The 17,018-nt window shown below is 52.9% G+C and overlaps 1 protein-coding gene across 1 annotated transcript in view; it reads right to left on the reverse strand.

The window, feature by feature from the left end:
* PCGF3 (polycomb group ring finger 3) overlaps positions 1-17,018 on the reverse strand; it is a 59,860-nt gene that overhangs the window by 15,582 nt on the left and 27,260 nt on the right. The window contains 3 exon segments of the mRNA XM_030801471.1: positions 7,044-7,132; positions 8,171-8,281; positions 14,739-14,794. Of these exon segments, the coding sequence (XP_030657331.1) occupies positions 7,044-7,132; positions 8,171-8,281; positions 14,739-14,794 (256 nt within the window).

Genomic DNA, 17,018 nt, shown 5'->3' on the forward strand with positions numbered 1-17,018 from the left:
TCACCTTAGCCCAGGAGGTCGAGGCTGCAGGGAGCTGAGACTGCACCACTATACTCCAGCCTAGGCAAGAAAGTGAGATCCTGTCTCAGAAAAATAAAAAAACTTTAATGTTGTGTTGTAATTTCCTTACCATTTTCTCCGGGGCTTGTCAGCTCTGGGAGAGAAGCTGCCCATGCCCTCACCTGGCAGCTCAGGTGCGTGAGCCATCAGGGCCCAGGGGGCCTCCAGTGAGGGCTGATCTGTCTCCCACTATCCGGGTAACTGAGCTAATCTCAAACACAAACCTTCGTGGTTCAACAGAGGACAAAACCTACTGAAGTGAGAAGAGCTTCATCAGGGACGTGTGCAGAAGAGCCCGGGACAGACGGGCAGCAGGAGGGGACTGGCAATCCCGAGGTTCTGAAAATGAAGATGGGCGGAGGCCGGGCGTGTGGATCTGACAGAGGCCTGAATGGGGTGGGAATCTCTGGGGTTGCCTTGGCGGGGTCACGGCCACGTGCAGGCCTCTCCTGTCTGCCCAGCTGCAGTCTGGTGGAAAGACCCCTGGGGGCCTGGAACCGGAGGAGGAGGCTGCACACACGGGCCAAAGTCCATGTAGAACCCCTGTACCCCCAAGACTGCATCACACCCCACCCCCAAGTCCTGGCAGACACTCAGGACCCCAGCTTAGGGCAGCAGGCCCGCCCCCCACCTCACTCCTTATCCACAAACCCCACCCTTGCCCGCCCAGTCCTGAGGCCTCAGGACGCCCACGCGAAGCTCTGGAAGCGGCAGCCGGGGGAAAAGAGCGGAACAGCTGTGGCCGCGCATCCATGAAACCCGCCGGCTGCTCCCAAAGAAGTCAGGCTCCAGAAAGGAGAGTTCTGGAATTAAACAGACCGATGGCTTATACTTAAAAAAAGATGGGAGCGAAAAACAGCTGTAAAGCAAATGAGTCACCTGAGGCTAACCAAGAGGCTTCCGGCTGTGAAAGGAATGGGGTCACACAGAGAAGGTGGCAGATGCAGGGACTGCAGGAGGCAGAACTGAGAGGAGAAAGAACGACCAGGGACCTCAGGAGGGAACAGCAAGAGCAGCGGAAGAGGCGGCTTCCGCCAATGTCCAAACTCCCAAGGTCAAGTGTGGGAAACGCCATTCACCTGTGCAGGAGGCGCCGTCTTCCAGGAGGATCCCCATCCCCTCCCTCAGAAAACAGAAAGAAAGGCCTCGTCAAGTATTTTTGGTTTAGAAGACATCGTTGCGAGTAAATAAACCAGACACGCTTTTGCGTTGCTCAGCGATGACTAAACTTGCCTCTCTCGGGAAGATTTGGAGGGGCCACCAGTCCCAGGAGGCCTGTGCCTTGAGGCTGAGAGCCCACCAGTGGTGGGTGGGAGCGAGGGGGCCTGCACCCGTCAGATGATGGAGAAGAGGTCTGCTGTGAAGCCAGCACGGCCGCCTGATGCCACCCTGAGCCTTGGCTGCTCTGAGTTGGCTGTGAACAAACCTACAGCTGGAGCCCAGCCAGGGGTCGGAGGGGCCAGAGCCTCCAGGCACAGGCAAAGCATCCACACCTTCATGCCCTTCGGAGGGGCCACCAGGGGAGGGCACAAGGCTGAGAGCAGAGACATGGGCCTGGGTGGCAGGTGCTTCCCTCATCTTTTTTTTTTTAATGCTTAGTATTAAAAGTACATAATTTAATCAGTTCATCCGAGCGACTGAGGAGGGTTTAAGAGTTAAGAGAAGAAATGACTGTCTCTGGTGTAAAGGGGACGACACAGAGCCCGTGACCAGCAGGAGCTTAGGGGCCACCGTGCTGGGCTTGGAAGTGACGTGCGGACATGGCGAAGCACAAATGCAAACACACGCCAGGAAGACACCAGAAATGCCCACAAAACCCATGCAACCTCCTGTTAAGCCTAAATAACTATAACGTCACATCACAACTTGAGAAGAAGCGATTCCTAGAATAAAATTAGTGTGAAATAAAATTTTAAAATTACCCAAAACAATCTGGAACAAACCCTCGGATGACTTCCCAAGTTTCGGAAGATGGAGATCAGGAACTCATCACAAAGTTATAGACGCAGATAATCCAACAAACGGACACGGAATCCAAGTTTAAGAGCAGCCACAAGAAGAACAGAAAAAGAATGCAAAATTTCCAAATCATTAGAGCAGAGAATATAGACACCAAAACCGGATCCAAGCCCTCATGGGGAGAGGGGAAGAAAATGTTTTCTCATAACAAAGACAACGGGTTAAACTCTCCTATCAAACAGAACCTGAGATGGGTGTAAAAAAGCAAAGCAAAGGCCTCCATAACACAGCTGAAACAAACGACAGGGAGGGTGGAAGCAGAGACCAACAGCAGCAGTAGTGATGTTAGTACAAGAGAATCGGGGGTTACAGCGAAAACACACTGAACAGGACAAAAGAAAAAAAAAAGAATCCACAGTGCAAGTCATCAAAACTACGTAAGAACCATCACCTGCTTCCTTCCTTTCTCTCTCTCTCTCTTTGAGATGGTCTCCCTCTGTTGCCCAGGCTGGAGTGCAGCGGCATGATCTCGGCTCTCTGCAACCTCCCTCCCTCGGGCTCCCGTGATTCTCCTGCCTCGGCCTGCCGAATACCTGGGACTGCAGGCGCACACCACCACGCCTGGCTGCTTTTTGTATTTTTGGTGGAGACGGGGTTTCGCCGTGTTGGCCAGGCTGGTCTCCAACTCCTGACCTCGAGTGATCTGCCCACCTCGGCCTCCCGAAGTGCTGGGATTACAGACGGAGTCTCGCTCACTCAGTGCTCAATGTTGCCCAGGCTGGAATACAGTGGCGTGATCTCGGCTCGCTATCACCTCCACCTCCCAGCTGCCTGCCTTGGCCTCCCAAAGTGCTAAGATTACAGCCTCTGCCCGGCCGCCACCCCATCTGGGAAGTGAGGAGCACCTCTGCCAGGCTGCCCCATCTGGGAAGTGAGGAGCACCTCTGCCAGGCTGCCCCGTCTGGGAAGTGAGGAGCACCTCTGCCTGGCCACCCATGGTCTGGAAAGTGAGGAGCGCCTCTGCCCAGCCGCCACCCCATCTAGGAAGTGAGGAGCGCCTCTGCCTGGCCACCCATGGTCTGGGAAGTGAGGAGCGCCTCTGCCCGGCCGCCCCGTCTGGGAAGTGAGGAGCATCTCTGCCAGGCTGCCCTGTCTGGGAAGTGAGGAGCGCCTCTGCCTGGCCGCTGTGCAACCTTCCAAGTGTGAAGTGACAGCCTTCATTGTAGAATGAATGAAGACACTGGCACTGATTATATAACACCTTGGCAGCTATCTCAAGTCATTGATGGTGGAGGTATTGGAATTATAGAAGAAAGCAAACACAAATTTGACTAAAGGCGATTTTGTGACTTCTTTCTATTGGCCCTGGCAAACCAAGGTTATTCTGGATGCAAATAGCCTTGAAAAGGTGATACATATATGAACGTAACTGATTTTTTTTTTCCCCGTATAATTCTTACTTTGTGCATTTGATATTCAGTTGTGTTTGTAATCACGGAAAAATAAAAGCATATAAAAAAAAAAAAAGAACCATCAGCCTGCACACCCAGCAGCTCGGCTCCTAAGCACCATTGCGAGGTTATAGAGCAACAGAGAAAACAAGAATCAACAAGAAAAATGGCCAGACTTGAATGTTGGAGTTCACAATCTCCCAGGCTGCCTGCTTGCTTCTCATTCATTCAACTTAACACCTCAAGGTGCCTCACAAATAGGAAACCATTTAATCTTCATAAAAACCTCGAGGCAATCTCATCACCACCTCACGCCACAGACAGAGAAACTGAAGCAGAGGTAGGCCACGCCCTGGCTAAAGGCACAGTAGGACGTGGGCAACTGGCCCCCGGGTCTGCTTGTTTACTCGCCACACCAACCAGCAAACTCAGCCAAAGGAAAATCACCCCAGGACCCCTGGAAAATCTGCACCCAAGTGAACAAGAAAGATCTCAATCCCCCAAGGCAGAGATCCGTGCAGACAACACTCCCGACCACTCGGGAAGGAGACCAGAAGGGGGGTGGATGGAGCCCAAAAAGGCCACGTTACTCAAGTATTTCCGAACAAACTTCTCGATTAAAAAGGAACTCTGATGAAATTACAGCTTCTTTAGAAATGAATGCCGGTGAAAATATTACTCATCAAAGTCTGCAGGGAGCAGCCAGGAGCACACAGGACACACAGCCGGAAATGCGCTTACAAAAAGACTGGGCGGGCGCCTGGAATCCTGGCACTTTGGGAGACTGAGGCAGGCGGGCTGCTTGAGCCCAGGAGTTCAGACCGGCCTAGGCAACACAGCAAGCCTCCATCTCTACAAAAAATTTAAAAAGTTAACTGGTGTGATGTGCCAACAGTGTCTGCTACTCTGGAGGCTTGGGCAGGACCCCAGGAGGCAGAGGGTGCAGGGAGCTGTGATTGCACCATTGCACTGCAGGCTCGGTGAGAGAGCCAGATCCCGTCTCAAAGAACAACAAAAAACTTTTAACTCAAGATGTCAGGAAAAAAAAAATGTTTTACGAAAATTCAGCGAGGCTGGGCGCGGTGGCTCACGCCTGTAATCCCAGCACTTTGGGAGGCCGAAGCAGGTGCAGTTCAGGAGTTCAAGGAGTTTGTGAGGTCAGGAGTTCAAGACCAGCCTGGCCAACATGGTGAAACCCCATCTCTACTAAAAATATAAAAATTAGCCGGGCGTGGTGGGGCATGCCTGTAATCCCAGCTACTTGGGAGGCTGAAGCAGGAGAATCACTTGAACCCAGGAGGCAGAGGTTGCAGTGAGCCAAGATTGTGCCATCGCACTCTAGCCTGGCAACAAAGTGAGACTATCTCAAAAAAAAAAAAAAAAAAAATTCAGCAGGGCACGGTGGCTCATGCCTGTAATTCTAGAACTTTGGGAGGCTGAGGTGGGCAGATCACCTGAGGTCGGGAGTTCAAGATCAGCCTGAGCAACATGGAGAAATCCTGTCTCTACTAAAAACACAAAATTAGCCAGGCGTGATGGCACATGCCTGTAATCTCAGCTACTCGGGAGGCTGAGGAAGGAGAATCGCTTGAGCATGGGAGGCAGGGGTTGCAGTGAGCTGAGATCGCGCCATTGCACTCCAGCCTGGGCAACAAGAGCAAAACTTCATCTCAAAAAAGAAAAAAAGAAATATTTGATCAATTAAAAAAATTGGCTCTTTTGAAAGCAACAAATATATCTTCAGCACGTCAAGGATCAAAAGAAAAGGTAAATATTAGTACAAGTAAACACTGATATAAACTTAAAACTGCCAAACAAGAGACTAAACTGGAGGAGGACACCACACACAGCTTTACGTCGATCCATGGAAAACCACACCAGAGGAAGGGGAGCAGCAGCCTGCACCCCTCTGGAACACCAGCCCACCCAGCAGACCCCAGAACCGCATTTCCAAGAGGTCCCAGGGGGTTCCTCACCACTGGGGAACTGCTCTAAGGACAAGTAACTAACAAAGGCAACCAGGAAAGACCCAGGGGCCTCCGCGCAGACGAGACCAATGCCAGAGAGAGAACAGTGTGATTCCAGGAGAGCCTCCACGCCACCAACAGAGGAAGCATCAGGCACTTCAACATCAGAAACCAAGCATGGCAGTGAAACCGGGGTCATGAAAGAAGAAGGTGATTTCCTCTCTTCCTTTTCCTCTGGACCCCTTCTCTGAACTGGCCGCTCTTCTCTACTGACCCAAAAGGCAACGCCATCACATCCCACGTTGGACACACGTGTCTATTTCTCTAATGCTCACTGAACCTTTTAAACGACGCGTAAGTGTAAATTAAAAAGTTAAGGTTCCATTACTTGGCTGGGCATGGTGGCTCACGCCTGTAATCCCAGCACTTTGGGAGGCTGAGGTGGGCCAGAAGTTCGAGACCAGCCTGGCCAACGTGGTGAAACCCTGTCACTACTAAAAATACAAAAGTTAGCCAGGCGTGGTGGCAGGTGCCTGTAGTCCCAGCTACTCAGGAGGCTGAGGCAGGAGAATCGCTTGAACCCAGGAGGCAGAGGCTGAGTGAGCCGAGATGGCACCACTGCACTCCAGCCTGGCAGACAAGAGCAAAACTCCACCTCAAAAATAAAAAAAAAGTTCTCTAGACGTGGGTATGGAATTTCATCAAATTATTTTACTGCATCTCTGTGACCGTGTAGTTTTTCTGTCTTCATCTGGTAATACAGTAAATGGCCCTCAACATTCACTCTCACTTTCAACACACTGCCAGGCTTTGCTTTCTTTCACATAACATTCACAGAGCACAAAGACACGCCCGGAGGAAAAGGCACAAAACTCGGGCCATGGGGCTGAGGCCAGAGCCGGCCGCTGACCTGCCATGTTTTATATCTGCCATGCTTTACCCTAAGCACATGTTCCTCTGGTAATTTAAAAAAAAAAAAAAAAAGAAAGAAAGAAAAATGAAGTCGGGGGGAAGAAAACAGCAGCCCTTGGGTGCTGAGCGTCAGTGCTTCCCTTCATCCGGAGGGAACGTTTCTGGTGTGAGCCCTCCCTCCATGCTCCCAGCACTGCACTATTACAGGGGCACTAATACAGGAGCCTCCCGGAGGCCTGGGGCCCCGCCCACCTGCTCAGGCTCCCTACGGGGCAGCACTAATACAGAAGCCCCGGGGGCCCGCCCACCTGCTCAGGGTTCCAAATACAGGCGCATCCGGAAGTCCCAGGGCCCCGCGCACCTGCTCAGGCTCCCTACGGGGCAGCACTAATACAGAAGCCCCGGGGGCCCGCCCACCTGCTCAGGGTTCCAAATACAGGCGCATCCGGAAGTCCCAGGGCCCCGCCCACCTGCTCAGGGTTCCAAATACAGGCGCATCCGGAAGTCCCAGGGCCCCGCCCACCTGCTCAGGCTCCCTACGGGGCGGCACTAATACAGCAGCCCCGGGGCCCCGCCCACCTGCTCAGGGTTCCAAATACAGGAGTGTCCGGAAGTCCCAGGGCCCCGCCCACCTGCTCAGGCTCCCTGGGGGGGGTGAGCACTAACACTGCAGCGACCCCCGGGCCCCGCCCACCTGCTCGTCGCTGCGGTGGTAATCGTTGTCCTCCTCCGGCTTCTCCTCCGCCGCCTCTTTGTTTGAACTGTCATCTGCTTTGGTTTCACCTTTTAGCACAAACAGAACATGGTGCACCATGAAATCCAAACTGTCAAGCCATTTAAAAAACTACACTGTACTCCAAATGCCATCAAAAATTCACTCCATTAAGAGACTCTGGACCCCCCGGAGCGGAGTAAGAGTCAAAGGAAAGCCGACTGCAAAGCGTCTGCAGGGGTCGCCCCAGGATGCGGAACGGGCGTGTGGGCCTGTGGGTGCAGGCGTGGGGAGCACAGGAGACAGAGACGGGGCAGCCGGAGCCAGTGTGGGACACAGACACGCTCAGCATCGGCCACACGGCCAGGCCCGCCCAGAGCTGCTCAGTGCTGACCACATCAGACCCTCAATCTGAAAGCCTTCTCCTAAAAATACACTGTTCTAACACTGCTTTTAAAATGAAAACTTCCTCTCAGGTACAACGGTTCTGACAGGACTGCTTGGTTCCCAGACACGCTTCCTAACCGCCCCTCATGGCTGTGCTTCCTGGGACCCGCAAAGCCGTGGGAGTGACAGAGCCAGGCCCCTCTCACCCCTCCAACTGTCACAGACGCACAGAGGAGCCTAAACATTTCTTAAGAGTTTGTGTGGTCCATTAGGAAAATAAAATGTCCTCAAGACATGAACGTTTGTTGTGATACGGTCAGATTTGAACATACCATTCCCTTTACACAGAAACCAAACCATTACTTTGCCATTTTACAGTAAAGCAAGCCAAATTAAGTCTCAGGAAGTTCACCTTCCACTACTTTTTCCACAGGCCCTCCAACCCCTGACCTCTGCCCCCCAGGCACTCTCGGGGGGCCCTCCTGCTCTCCCCTGCTGGCCTCACCCCTCCAGGACCCCCGCTTCTCCCATCTGCCCACATTCCCACTGGTACCAGGACTGAGGAGGAACACCTCGAACCCTAACCTCCCCACACCCTCGGGTTCCCTCACTTTCTCCCGTGAGCACGTGTGGGAGGGCCTGGCAGACAGCGCCGGCTCTTTAAGAAAAGGCCTCGTGCAGGGGCTTCCTGGGGCTTCTGGATGGGCACGCAGGGCACTCACCATTCCGATGGGAATCTAAGTGCTGTTTTGCAGAGCAGGTCTCCCCCTTGATGTCTCCCGGCACCTCCATGCCCAGTTTGTGATAGAACTCCCTCTGCTTTCTCATTTCCGCTACGGAAAACCAACACACAGTCTTTCATCTCACAGGCAGTGGGTTATATTAAACTTCTGTTCATAAACATCACGTAAAGAAAATTAGGGATTTGCATTATGAAGTTTGAAGTTTCTTAATAAGAAAGCAGCAAATTAAGACTGAGATGTTTTGGGGGCTCAGCACAGCGGGAAGCGCACCCCCCGGGCACCTGCCCCACCAGCCCACGCGGGACGCTGAGTCGCAGGCCGGCTGCTCCAGGCCTAGGACAGGCACGGGGCCCAGGAAGCCCAGGTGCGGGACTGCCATCCCCACCTCAGCCACTGCCTATGAGCGTCCAATGGCACAGAACCAACCACCACAAGGAGCTTGATAAACACTGCGGCCACATCGGTGCCGCGTCAGACATCGCTGACCTCACGGAACCAGTGGACGGCCTGGACGCCCACAGCTCAGAGATGAACCTGCCACTGGGCTCCCCCCATGCTCCTGCGCAGTGGCAGATCCTGCCGGCTCACAGGCGCCCCAAGGCCACCATTGAGGAACCCCAAGAGAGCCCTCGAGGGCCCGAGAGCCCCGGGGACCATGCGTCTCGGGTGCCTGAGTCCACAGCCTGCAGGAGAGCTGCTCACAGCTATGGGCTCTGGCGCCATGTCGCCTGGCAGTGGGTTAAGAGCGCCCCCTGCTGTCTGTAGCCACAGCCACAGGCACAAATTCCAGGGAGGAGACTGCCGGGCTGCAGACGGGCCGCAGCATCCTCACCCACACCTGCCATTGGGTCACCTCTGGCCGGACCAGGAGGCCTGACCCTCCAGGGATGGCCAGCAAGAGCAGGCCAGAACCGTGCAGGTTCCAGGGAAAAGCAAACGGACTCTCGGCAAAGGCCCCCTAAGTGTGACCTTAATAAGTTCACACCCAGGCGACACAGTGGACAACGTGGGTCACTGCTCAGGAACACGCAGCAAAGAAAGGTTAGAACAAAGCTGCTCAAACCACAACCCAGACATCACTCTGAAAAGTAACGTATGTGTTACGTGACCAAGGAATTCTTCACCAAGCTTTTTATCCACGTTTGTTCTCCCTACATCCCATGAGCACGGCCAGGCCAGGCAAACGCTCTGGGCATATCCCAACCTACACAGCTGCCTCACAAACACTAACCGTGCAGGGACCAATGCCCACCTGAGGCAACGAGCTTGGACACAGAGGAGGATGCCCCGTGAGCCTGGGCAGAGAGAGAGGAGGGGACCCCGAGAGCCTGGGTACAGAGAGAGGAGGGGACCCCGAGAGCCTGGGTACAGAGAGAGGAGGGGACCCCGAGAGCCTGGCTAGAGAGATGAGGGGACCCCAAGAGCCAAGGGGATAGGTGGGGCCGGCCGCGGGCGGATGGAGTGCTGGAGCCTCACAAGGGAAATGCTCAAAGATTAGCCTGGAGAATCTGAGAGCAGCTTGAAAGAAAATGTTTCCCTTAAATAATCGCATCCCAGCAGCCAGAATGGAGGCCTGGAAGATGGAGGCTGACAGCAGAAGGCTGTTCCCATCAGTCTGCAGAAGAGCCGTGATGGGAATGACAGAAAGGCCACATGGGTCCCTGCAAAGGAGAGAGCTCCATGGACACAGTGGAAAGCAACTCAGCTTCAGACCCTTGGCTTTAATTCCCATTTCTTTAATTTTCACCTATAAGAATAAAGAAGGATTAAAAATAGTAGCACTCAGTGTCAGGTGTACACAGGCACTGAAACATTTATTGGGGCTGGGCGTGGTGGCTCACGCCTGTAATCCCGGCACTGTGGGAGGCCGAGGTGGGTGGATCACCTGAGGTCAGGAGTTCGAGACCAGCCTGGCCAACACGGTGAAACCCCGTGTCTACCAAAATACAAAAAATTAGCCGGGTGTGGTGGCTCACGCCTGTCATCCCAGCTACTCAGGAGGCTGAGACAGGAGAACTGTGTGAACCTGGGAGGTGGAGGTTGCAGTGAGCTGAGATTGTGCCACTGCACTCAGCCTGGGCAACAAAAGCGGAACTCCGTCTCAAAAATATTGGATAAATAAATAAATAAATACATAAGAGCTCACTGTCTCCGGACATGGCTCTTGAGCTGCGGCAGTCCAGCCTGATCTGATGGGCTCACTGTTGGCACAAGGCTAACAAATCAGCCAATCAGAAGCTTACTCTGACAATAGCCGTATCTTCATTTTCACTTCTGAGAAGAAATTCTGCTGTGATGAGACATTCCATTTTAAATTTTCAGCATTTTGTAAATACTGCTTTCCTGTGAGTGGGGATATTGCTGGTGTTGGGTTGGTGACTCCATCGTCGGCTGTTTGCTCTCAGCGTAGCTACAGTATCACGGATGAGAAAGTCAGTGCTTTGCCATCAACAATGACAGTTCAACAACAAAATAATCCAGAGTTCACTGTGGCTTCGAAGCACAGCCCTGGAAGTCCCCTTTTCTCCTTTCCTTGTTCTGACGTGAAGGCCGTGCAGTGGTCATGAAAACGTCCCCACGCAGTGACGATGAGTTCCAGCCACGGTGCAGAGGGCTGCTCAAAGCCAGTGGCAGGCAGGCAGCACACGCCTGGCGCACACTCAGCTGCACCACAGATGGGCTTACGGGTGAAGGCGACCACAGCTGAGCCAGTGGGGCCGGTTCCAACCAGGCTACGCACCATGAAATTTCAATTCTTAAATTACCACGTCATAAAATACGATGCTTTTGATTTTTTCCAACTATTTAAAAATGTAAAGAAACATTCTTAGCTCATGGGATCCTCTTGCCTCGGCCTCCCACAGTGCTAGGGTTACAGGCATGAGACACTGTGTCTGGCCCCTACGTTTCTAAAGCAAGAGGTGACAGGCATGTTCAGGATCTGTGGAAAGAGGACTGGTGAGCACGTGAGCCCCGCGGCCCTCACCAGGAACAGAGAGGAGCCTGGCACACCAAAGACCACGACACGCCCACCGAGTGAAAGAGCCCAGAGTGGGCAGAGACTGAGAATGGACACTTTGATAAATGTCTTAAACATGTTGCCTCTACGAAGACAGGTTTCTAAAAAAATTTATAAAAACAAAAACAACAAACCACTAAAAACCTAACCCCACCTCTGATCTAGCAGGGAACTCTCTTCCAGCAAGCCCCCGCCAAGTGGGGGTGCAGCAGGACCCTGTTGGCATCTCCTCCAAAACAGGCACCTGGACCCTCGAGGGCTGACGCCTCGCCTCACCACTGCATCCTTGCAGCTAACGCGCGTTTCAGGAAGAGGCCTCTGGTCGGAGAAATCAGGTTTGCAATTGTCTGCACCACAGATAAAACTAAATAAATTGCAAGTAGCCTCCATCAAGAAAACAGTTACACTGCTAATAGTTTTAAAGTTAGAATCCTCCTGCTGAAGAGCCACAAATGACTGAAAGCTTGACAAACAACAACAAAAAGAATATTGACTCAACGGAAAACATGGTGGCCAGAGACAGGAGCTCGTCAGGGAGACAGCTCGGGGCCACCGTGCCCTGGGGGTGTCAATCTAGAGCACTCCGGAACCTCTAGACTCTCGACTTCTTCAATGTAGAGTGGAGTTCGCAGCGTCCACACCAGACAAGAGCGTGCTGAGGTGTACGAGAACATACAACTTGTTCCAGGCTGGACACACACTCAACTAACACGCGAAGACGAGCGATGGAACAGAGGTGGTATGCAGATCTCAGTGCCACCCTGTTCAGCACGTGGACAACACCTGCCCTGATGGACACCCAGAAGCGGGCTTGCCAAAAACACGGCTGGAACGTGACCCAGGTCCACTGCCGCAGGACAACCCAGGACAATGGGAAGTCAGAGGCAGGAGGGAACCAGAAGGAGGCCCATGAGTCAGTGGCATTCTCTGGATCCTGATTGGAATAAACAAAAACAGGCTGGGTGTGGGGGCTCACACCTGTAATCCCAGCACTTTGGGAGGCCAAGGCAGGAGGACTGCTTGAGCCCAGGAGTTCAAGACCAGCCTGGGCAACACAGCAAAACCCTATCCCTAAAAAAAATTAGCCAGGCATGGAGGTGCTTGCCTGTAGTTCCAGCTACCCGGCAGGCTGAGGTGGGAGAATCACTGGAGCCCGGGAGGTTGAGGCTACAGTGAGCTGTGATAGCACCACTGCACTCCAGCCTGGGCAGCAGAGACCAGGTCTCAAAATAAATAAATAAATAAATAAACAACAACCAAAAAGCACAGCATTTATGAGACAACTAGAAATGTCAGTGCTGAGTGGCTACTTGGCATTAAGGAATCTCCACTATTTTCCCAAACGTTATCAAGGTATTGTGGTTATGAGCTTTAAGAAGAACCCTTGGCCGGGCGCGGTGGCTCACGCCTGTAATCCCAGCACTTTGGGAGGCCGAGGCGGGTGGATCACGAGGTCAGGAGATCGAGACCACGGTGAAACCCTGTCTCTACTAAAAATACAAAAAAAAATTAGCCGGGCGTGGTGGCGGGCGTCTGTAGTCCCAGCTACTCGGGAGGCTGAGGCAGGAGAATGGCGTGAACCTGGGAGGCGGAGCTTGCAGTGAGCCGAGATCGCGCCACTGCACTCCAGCCTGGGCTGGAGTTCTTAAAAAAAAAAAAAAAAAAAAAGGAGAACCCTTATCTTTCGGGGATACGTACTGCAGCCTTTACAGATCAAAGGCCACGGGGCGAGGCTGAGGGAGCAGCACGTGCAGCAAGGCCGGCCACGCCTGCCTGGAAACTGCTGGCGGGGGGTGGGGGTCACAAAACTCGAGGTTCCTGCCGCGATCCCGCCCACTGCTACGCGTTTGAAACGCTCCAGTGCAAACTTTTTTTTTTTTTTTTTTGAGACGGAGTCTTGCTCTGTCGCCCAGCCTGGAGTGCGGTGGCGTGATCTCAGCTCACTGCAACCTCTGCCTCCCGGGTTCAAGTGATTCTCCTGCCTCAGCCTCCTGAGTAGCTGGGATTATAGGCACCCGCCACCATGCCTAATTTTTTTTTTTTTTTGTATTTTTAGTAGAGACAGGGTTTCACTACATTGGTCCGGCTGGTCTCAAACCCTTGACCTGATGATCCACCCGCCTCAGCCTCCCAAAGTGCTGGGATTACAGGTGTGAGCCACTGCGCCTGGCCACAAACGTTTCTTAAAGTGTCAGCACTGGCGGGGGTCACAAAACTTGTGGTCCCGCCGTGATCCCGCCCACTGCTACGCATCTGAAACACTCGGTGCAAAAGTTTCTTTTTTTTTTTTCGAGACGGAGTCTTGCTCCGTCTCCCAGGCTGGAGTGCAGTGGCGCGATCTCGGCTCACTGCAAGCTCCGCCTCCCGGGTTCACGCCATTCTCCTGCCTCAGCCTCCTGAGTAGCTGGGACTACAGGCGCCCGCCACCACGCCTGGCTAATTTTTTGTATTTTTAGTAGAGACGGGGTTTCACTGTGTGCGCCAGGATGGTCTTTATCTCCTGACCTCGTGATCCGCCCGCCTCGGCCTCCCGAAGTACTGGGATTACAGGCGTGAGCCACCGCGTCCGGCCCAAACGTTTCTTAAGGTGTCAGCATTTAACTCAAATGTATCCTTTGCCTTTTCCCAGGACTAAAAAACTTTCAGATATTAAAAGACTAATTGTTTCTATCTACGTTTACTCAGGAAATCTAAATTCTTCCTGCATGAATGAACTCTGTGAGTAGGGAAAGAAGCCTCCAACAGTATAATTCTCTGGGTCACGCATTAAAGGCGAGATACGGTTTCTATGGATCTGGCATATTCAGCTGTGTTTTGAATTCCAACCCTCTTCTGAGATACAGTGAGAACCAGCCCAAGTGAATTCTCAGCTTCTCTATCTGCCTTTGAAAGGTCTGATGAGCAGAATGCCAAGACAGCCCACCTGGCGCTGATCTGGCCCCTCCTTGGCCTCCTTGCCGGTCGCCAGCGGAGGGCCACCACCACCGTGAGTGTCGGGAGCCGGGGAGCTTTCTGCTGAGCAATCCCCAAGCAACCGATTTCCACTTTCAGGGTATTTGTACTACTTGGTATTTCTTTTAATTCTAAATGAAATTTGACTTTATGGTGAAGTTTTTCTAGAAACACTAGCTACCCGCTCTGCCAACGTGCTGCTCCTCCGTTATGGGGAGGCTGGCGCTGTGGGATGGGGGGAGGCAAGCCTGGGACAGGAGGTGGGACCCAGGAAGAAGGCAGGGTCCCAGGAGGGGCAGGAGCTGCGTTGACCCCTGGGGGTCCCACGCACTAAACATGTGATCCATACTTGCTGAATGAATACAGAGAAGGGGTAGAAAGATTTCTACGCATCTTAGACAGACAAAAAAAGAGACCAGCCAAGGAGATGAAGATGGGCTGAGAGCAGGGATGAGAAGACGGTGATTCAGCCAAAAGGAAAGGGGCCTCCCATCCGAGAACCAAACTTCCAGGAGAGCAGGGGCTGCAGAGGCCGGGCTGGGACCTCAGGGATCAGTGAGACAGTCGGACACTCACCTTCTTGGAGGCCTGGTACCAATTTGTAAACAATATCTTGCATGGTTCTGTCATGACTGGCAAAAGAACAGAAAGGTGGGGTTAGCTAGAAATGTTAATTCTATAATTCCTGTACATTTTCCATTTAACAATATCAAAGTTCGGAATCACCAGTCTGGAGTTTTGTTGGAATTTTACTCCCAGTTTACAAATGAAAAAATGTTTGTGTCACCAAAAGCTATGTATGAGTTGAATTAATGCATCATTTAATTTGGGCTCTGGCTGCTTATAAACATTTCAAATAATGACAGATAAGGTTTAAGATTTCTTTCTTTTTTTTTTTTTTTAAGACGGAGCGTCGCTCTGTCGCCCAGGCTGGAGTGCAGTGGCGCAACCTTGGCTCACTGCAAGCTCCGCCTCCCAGGTTCACGCCATTCTCCCGCCTTAGCCTCCAAGTAGCTGGGACTACAGGTGCCCGCCACCATGCCTGGCTAATTTAGTTTTTTTGTATTTTTAGTAGAGACAGGGTTTCAGAGTGTTACCCAGGATGGTCTTGATCTCCTGACCTCGTGATCCACCTGCCTCGGCCTCCCAAAGTGCTGGGATTACAGGCGTGAGCCACTGTGCCCGGCCTAATGACAGATAAGGTTATTCTGGGAACCCGTGCTTCTGTCTGCCGGACACCCCAGGTTCCCCGCGTCCCGCGCGCTCAGGGGACACTGTCCCCGCGGACACCCCGGGTTCCCCGCGTCCCGCACGCTCAGGGGACACCGTCCCCGCGGACACCCCGGGTTCCCTGCGTCCCGCGCGCTCAGGGGACACCGTCCCCGCGGACACCCCAGGTTCCCAGCGTCCCGCGCGCTCAGGGGACACCGTCCCTGCCCCTCCCACCAAGTGCTTCCTGGGGTCTCCTGGTCTTTGTGGGATTTCCACTGAACAGAGGCTTTTCTAGAATGTTTCCAAATAACGTAAAGAAAAGTCTGTAAGGGCCGGGTGTGGTGGCTCACACCTGTAATCCTAGCATTTTGGGAGACCAAGGAGGGCAGATGACCTGAGGTCAGGAGTTCGAAACCAGCCTGGCCAACATGGTGAAACCCTATCTCTACTAAAAATACAAAAATTAGCCGGGCGTAGTGGCAGGCGCCTGTAATTCCAGCTACTCGGGAGGCTGAGACAGGAGAATCCCTTGAACCCAGAAGGCGGAGGTTGCGGTGAGCTGAGATGGCGCTATTGTACTCCAGCCTGGCGACAGAGCAAGACTCCATCTCAAGAAAAATAAATAAAATTTAAAAAATAATAATAATAAAAAACGGAAAAACAAACACATCTGCCTTTCCTCCTTCAAAATGTGTCTTCAGAATTATCTCTACTACCCTCTTGTGGTACAGGGAGCACTTCCCTTCCTTTGGAGCAACCCCCCAAATCTGAACGACCTCCCAAATCTTTGTGAGAACCACACGCTCCACCTGGCTGGCCCCTTGGCCTCCTGCTGACGCCCAGGCAAGAGTTGCCTTCTCCAGAAATGGTGGCTGGCCCAGGGGTGAGTCCAGGCTCTCTGTGACCCTGGACAGAAGAGCACAGCACAGGGAGAAAGACCTCGGCCATGTGTCAGAGGCAGCAGGGCCAGGGCCCCAGGACCACCTGCTCCATGGCAGAAAGGTGAAAGGTGTATCCACCTCACATCAAATTTAACTTCAGCAAATTCTGTGTAAAACTCATGAGATTCAACTTGGTCTTGAGGGCTCTCCAACAATTTAACTTGACTAAGAATTTTTTTTTTTTTTTTTTTTGAGACAGAGTCTCGCTCTGTCGGGAGTACAATGGCGCAATCTCCACTTACTGCAACCTCGGCCTCCTGGGTTCAAGCGATTCTCCTGCCTCAGCCTCCCAAGTAGCTGGGATTACAGGCATGCACCACCATACCCGGCTAATTTTGTACTTTTAGTAGAGATGGGGCTTCTCCATGTTGGTCAGGCTGGTCTCAAACTCCTGACCTCAGGTGATACGCCTGCCTCGGCCTCCCAAAGTGCTGGGATTACAGGCGTGAGCCACTGAGCCCAGCCTACCTAAGTATTGATGGAAATGTATCTGCAGGCACAGCCTGGGCAGGCCTGGCAAGATGGCCTGGTGAGCGCTGGACCCAGGTTCTTCATGTGCAGCTCCTGGCGTGCCCTTGGTCAGGAGAGGCTGCTGCCAAGGCAGGATGGGGGTACAGCGCTATGGCCTGAGAACACCCACACTCACAGGGACGCCCGGGGGCACTCACCCCACGTACTATGGCCTGGGAACACCCACACTCAC

Source organism: Nomascus leucogenys, chromosome 20 (assembly GCF_006542625.1).
Source record: "Nomascus leucogenys isolate Asia chromosome 20, Asia_NLE_v1, whole genome shotgun sequence".
Lineage (NCBI taxonomy): Eukaryota > Metazoa > Chordata > Mammalia > Primates > Hylobatidae > Nomascus > Nomascus leucogenys.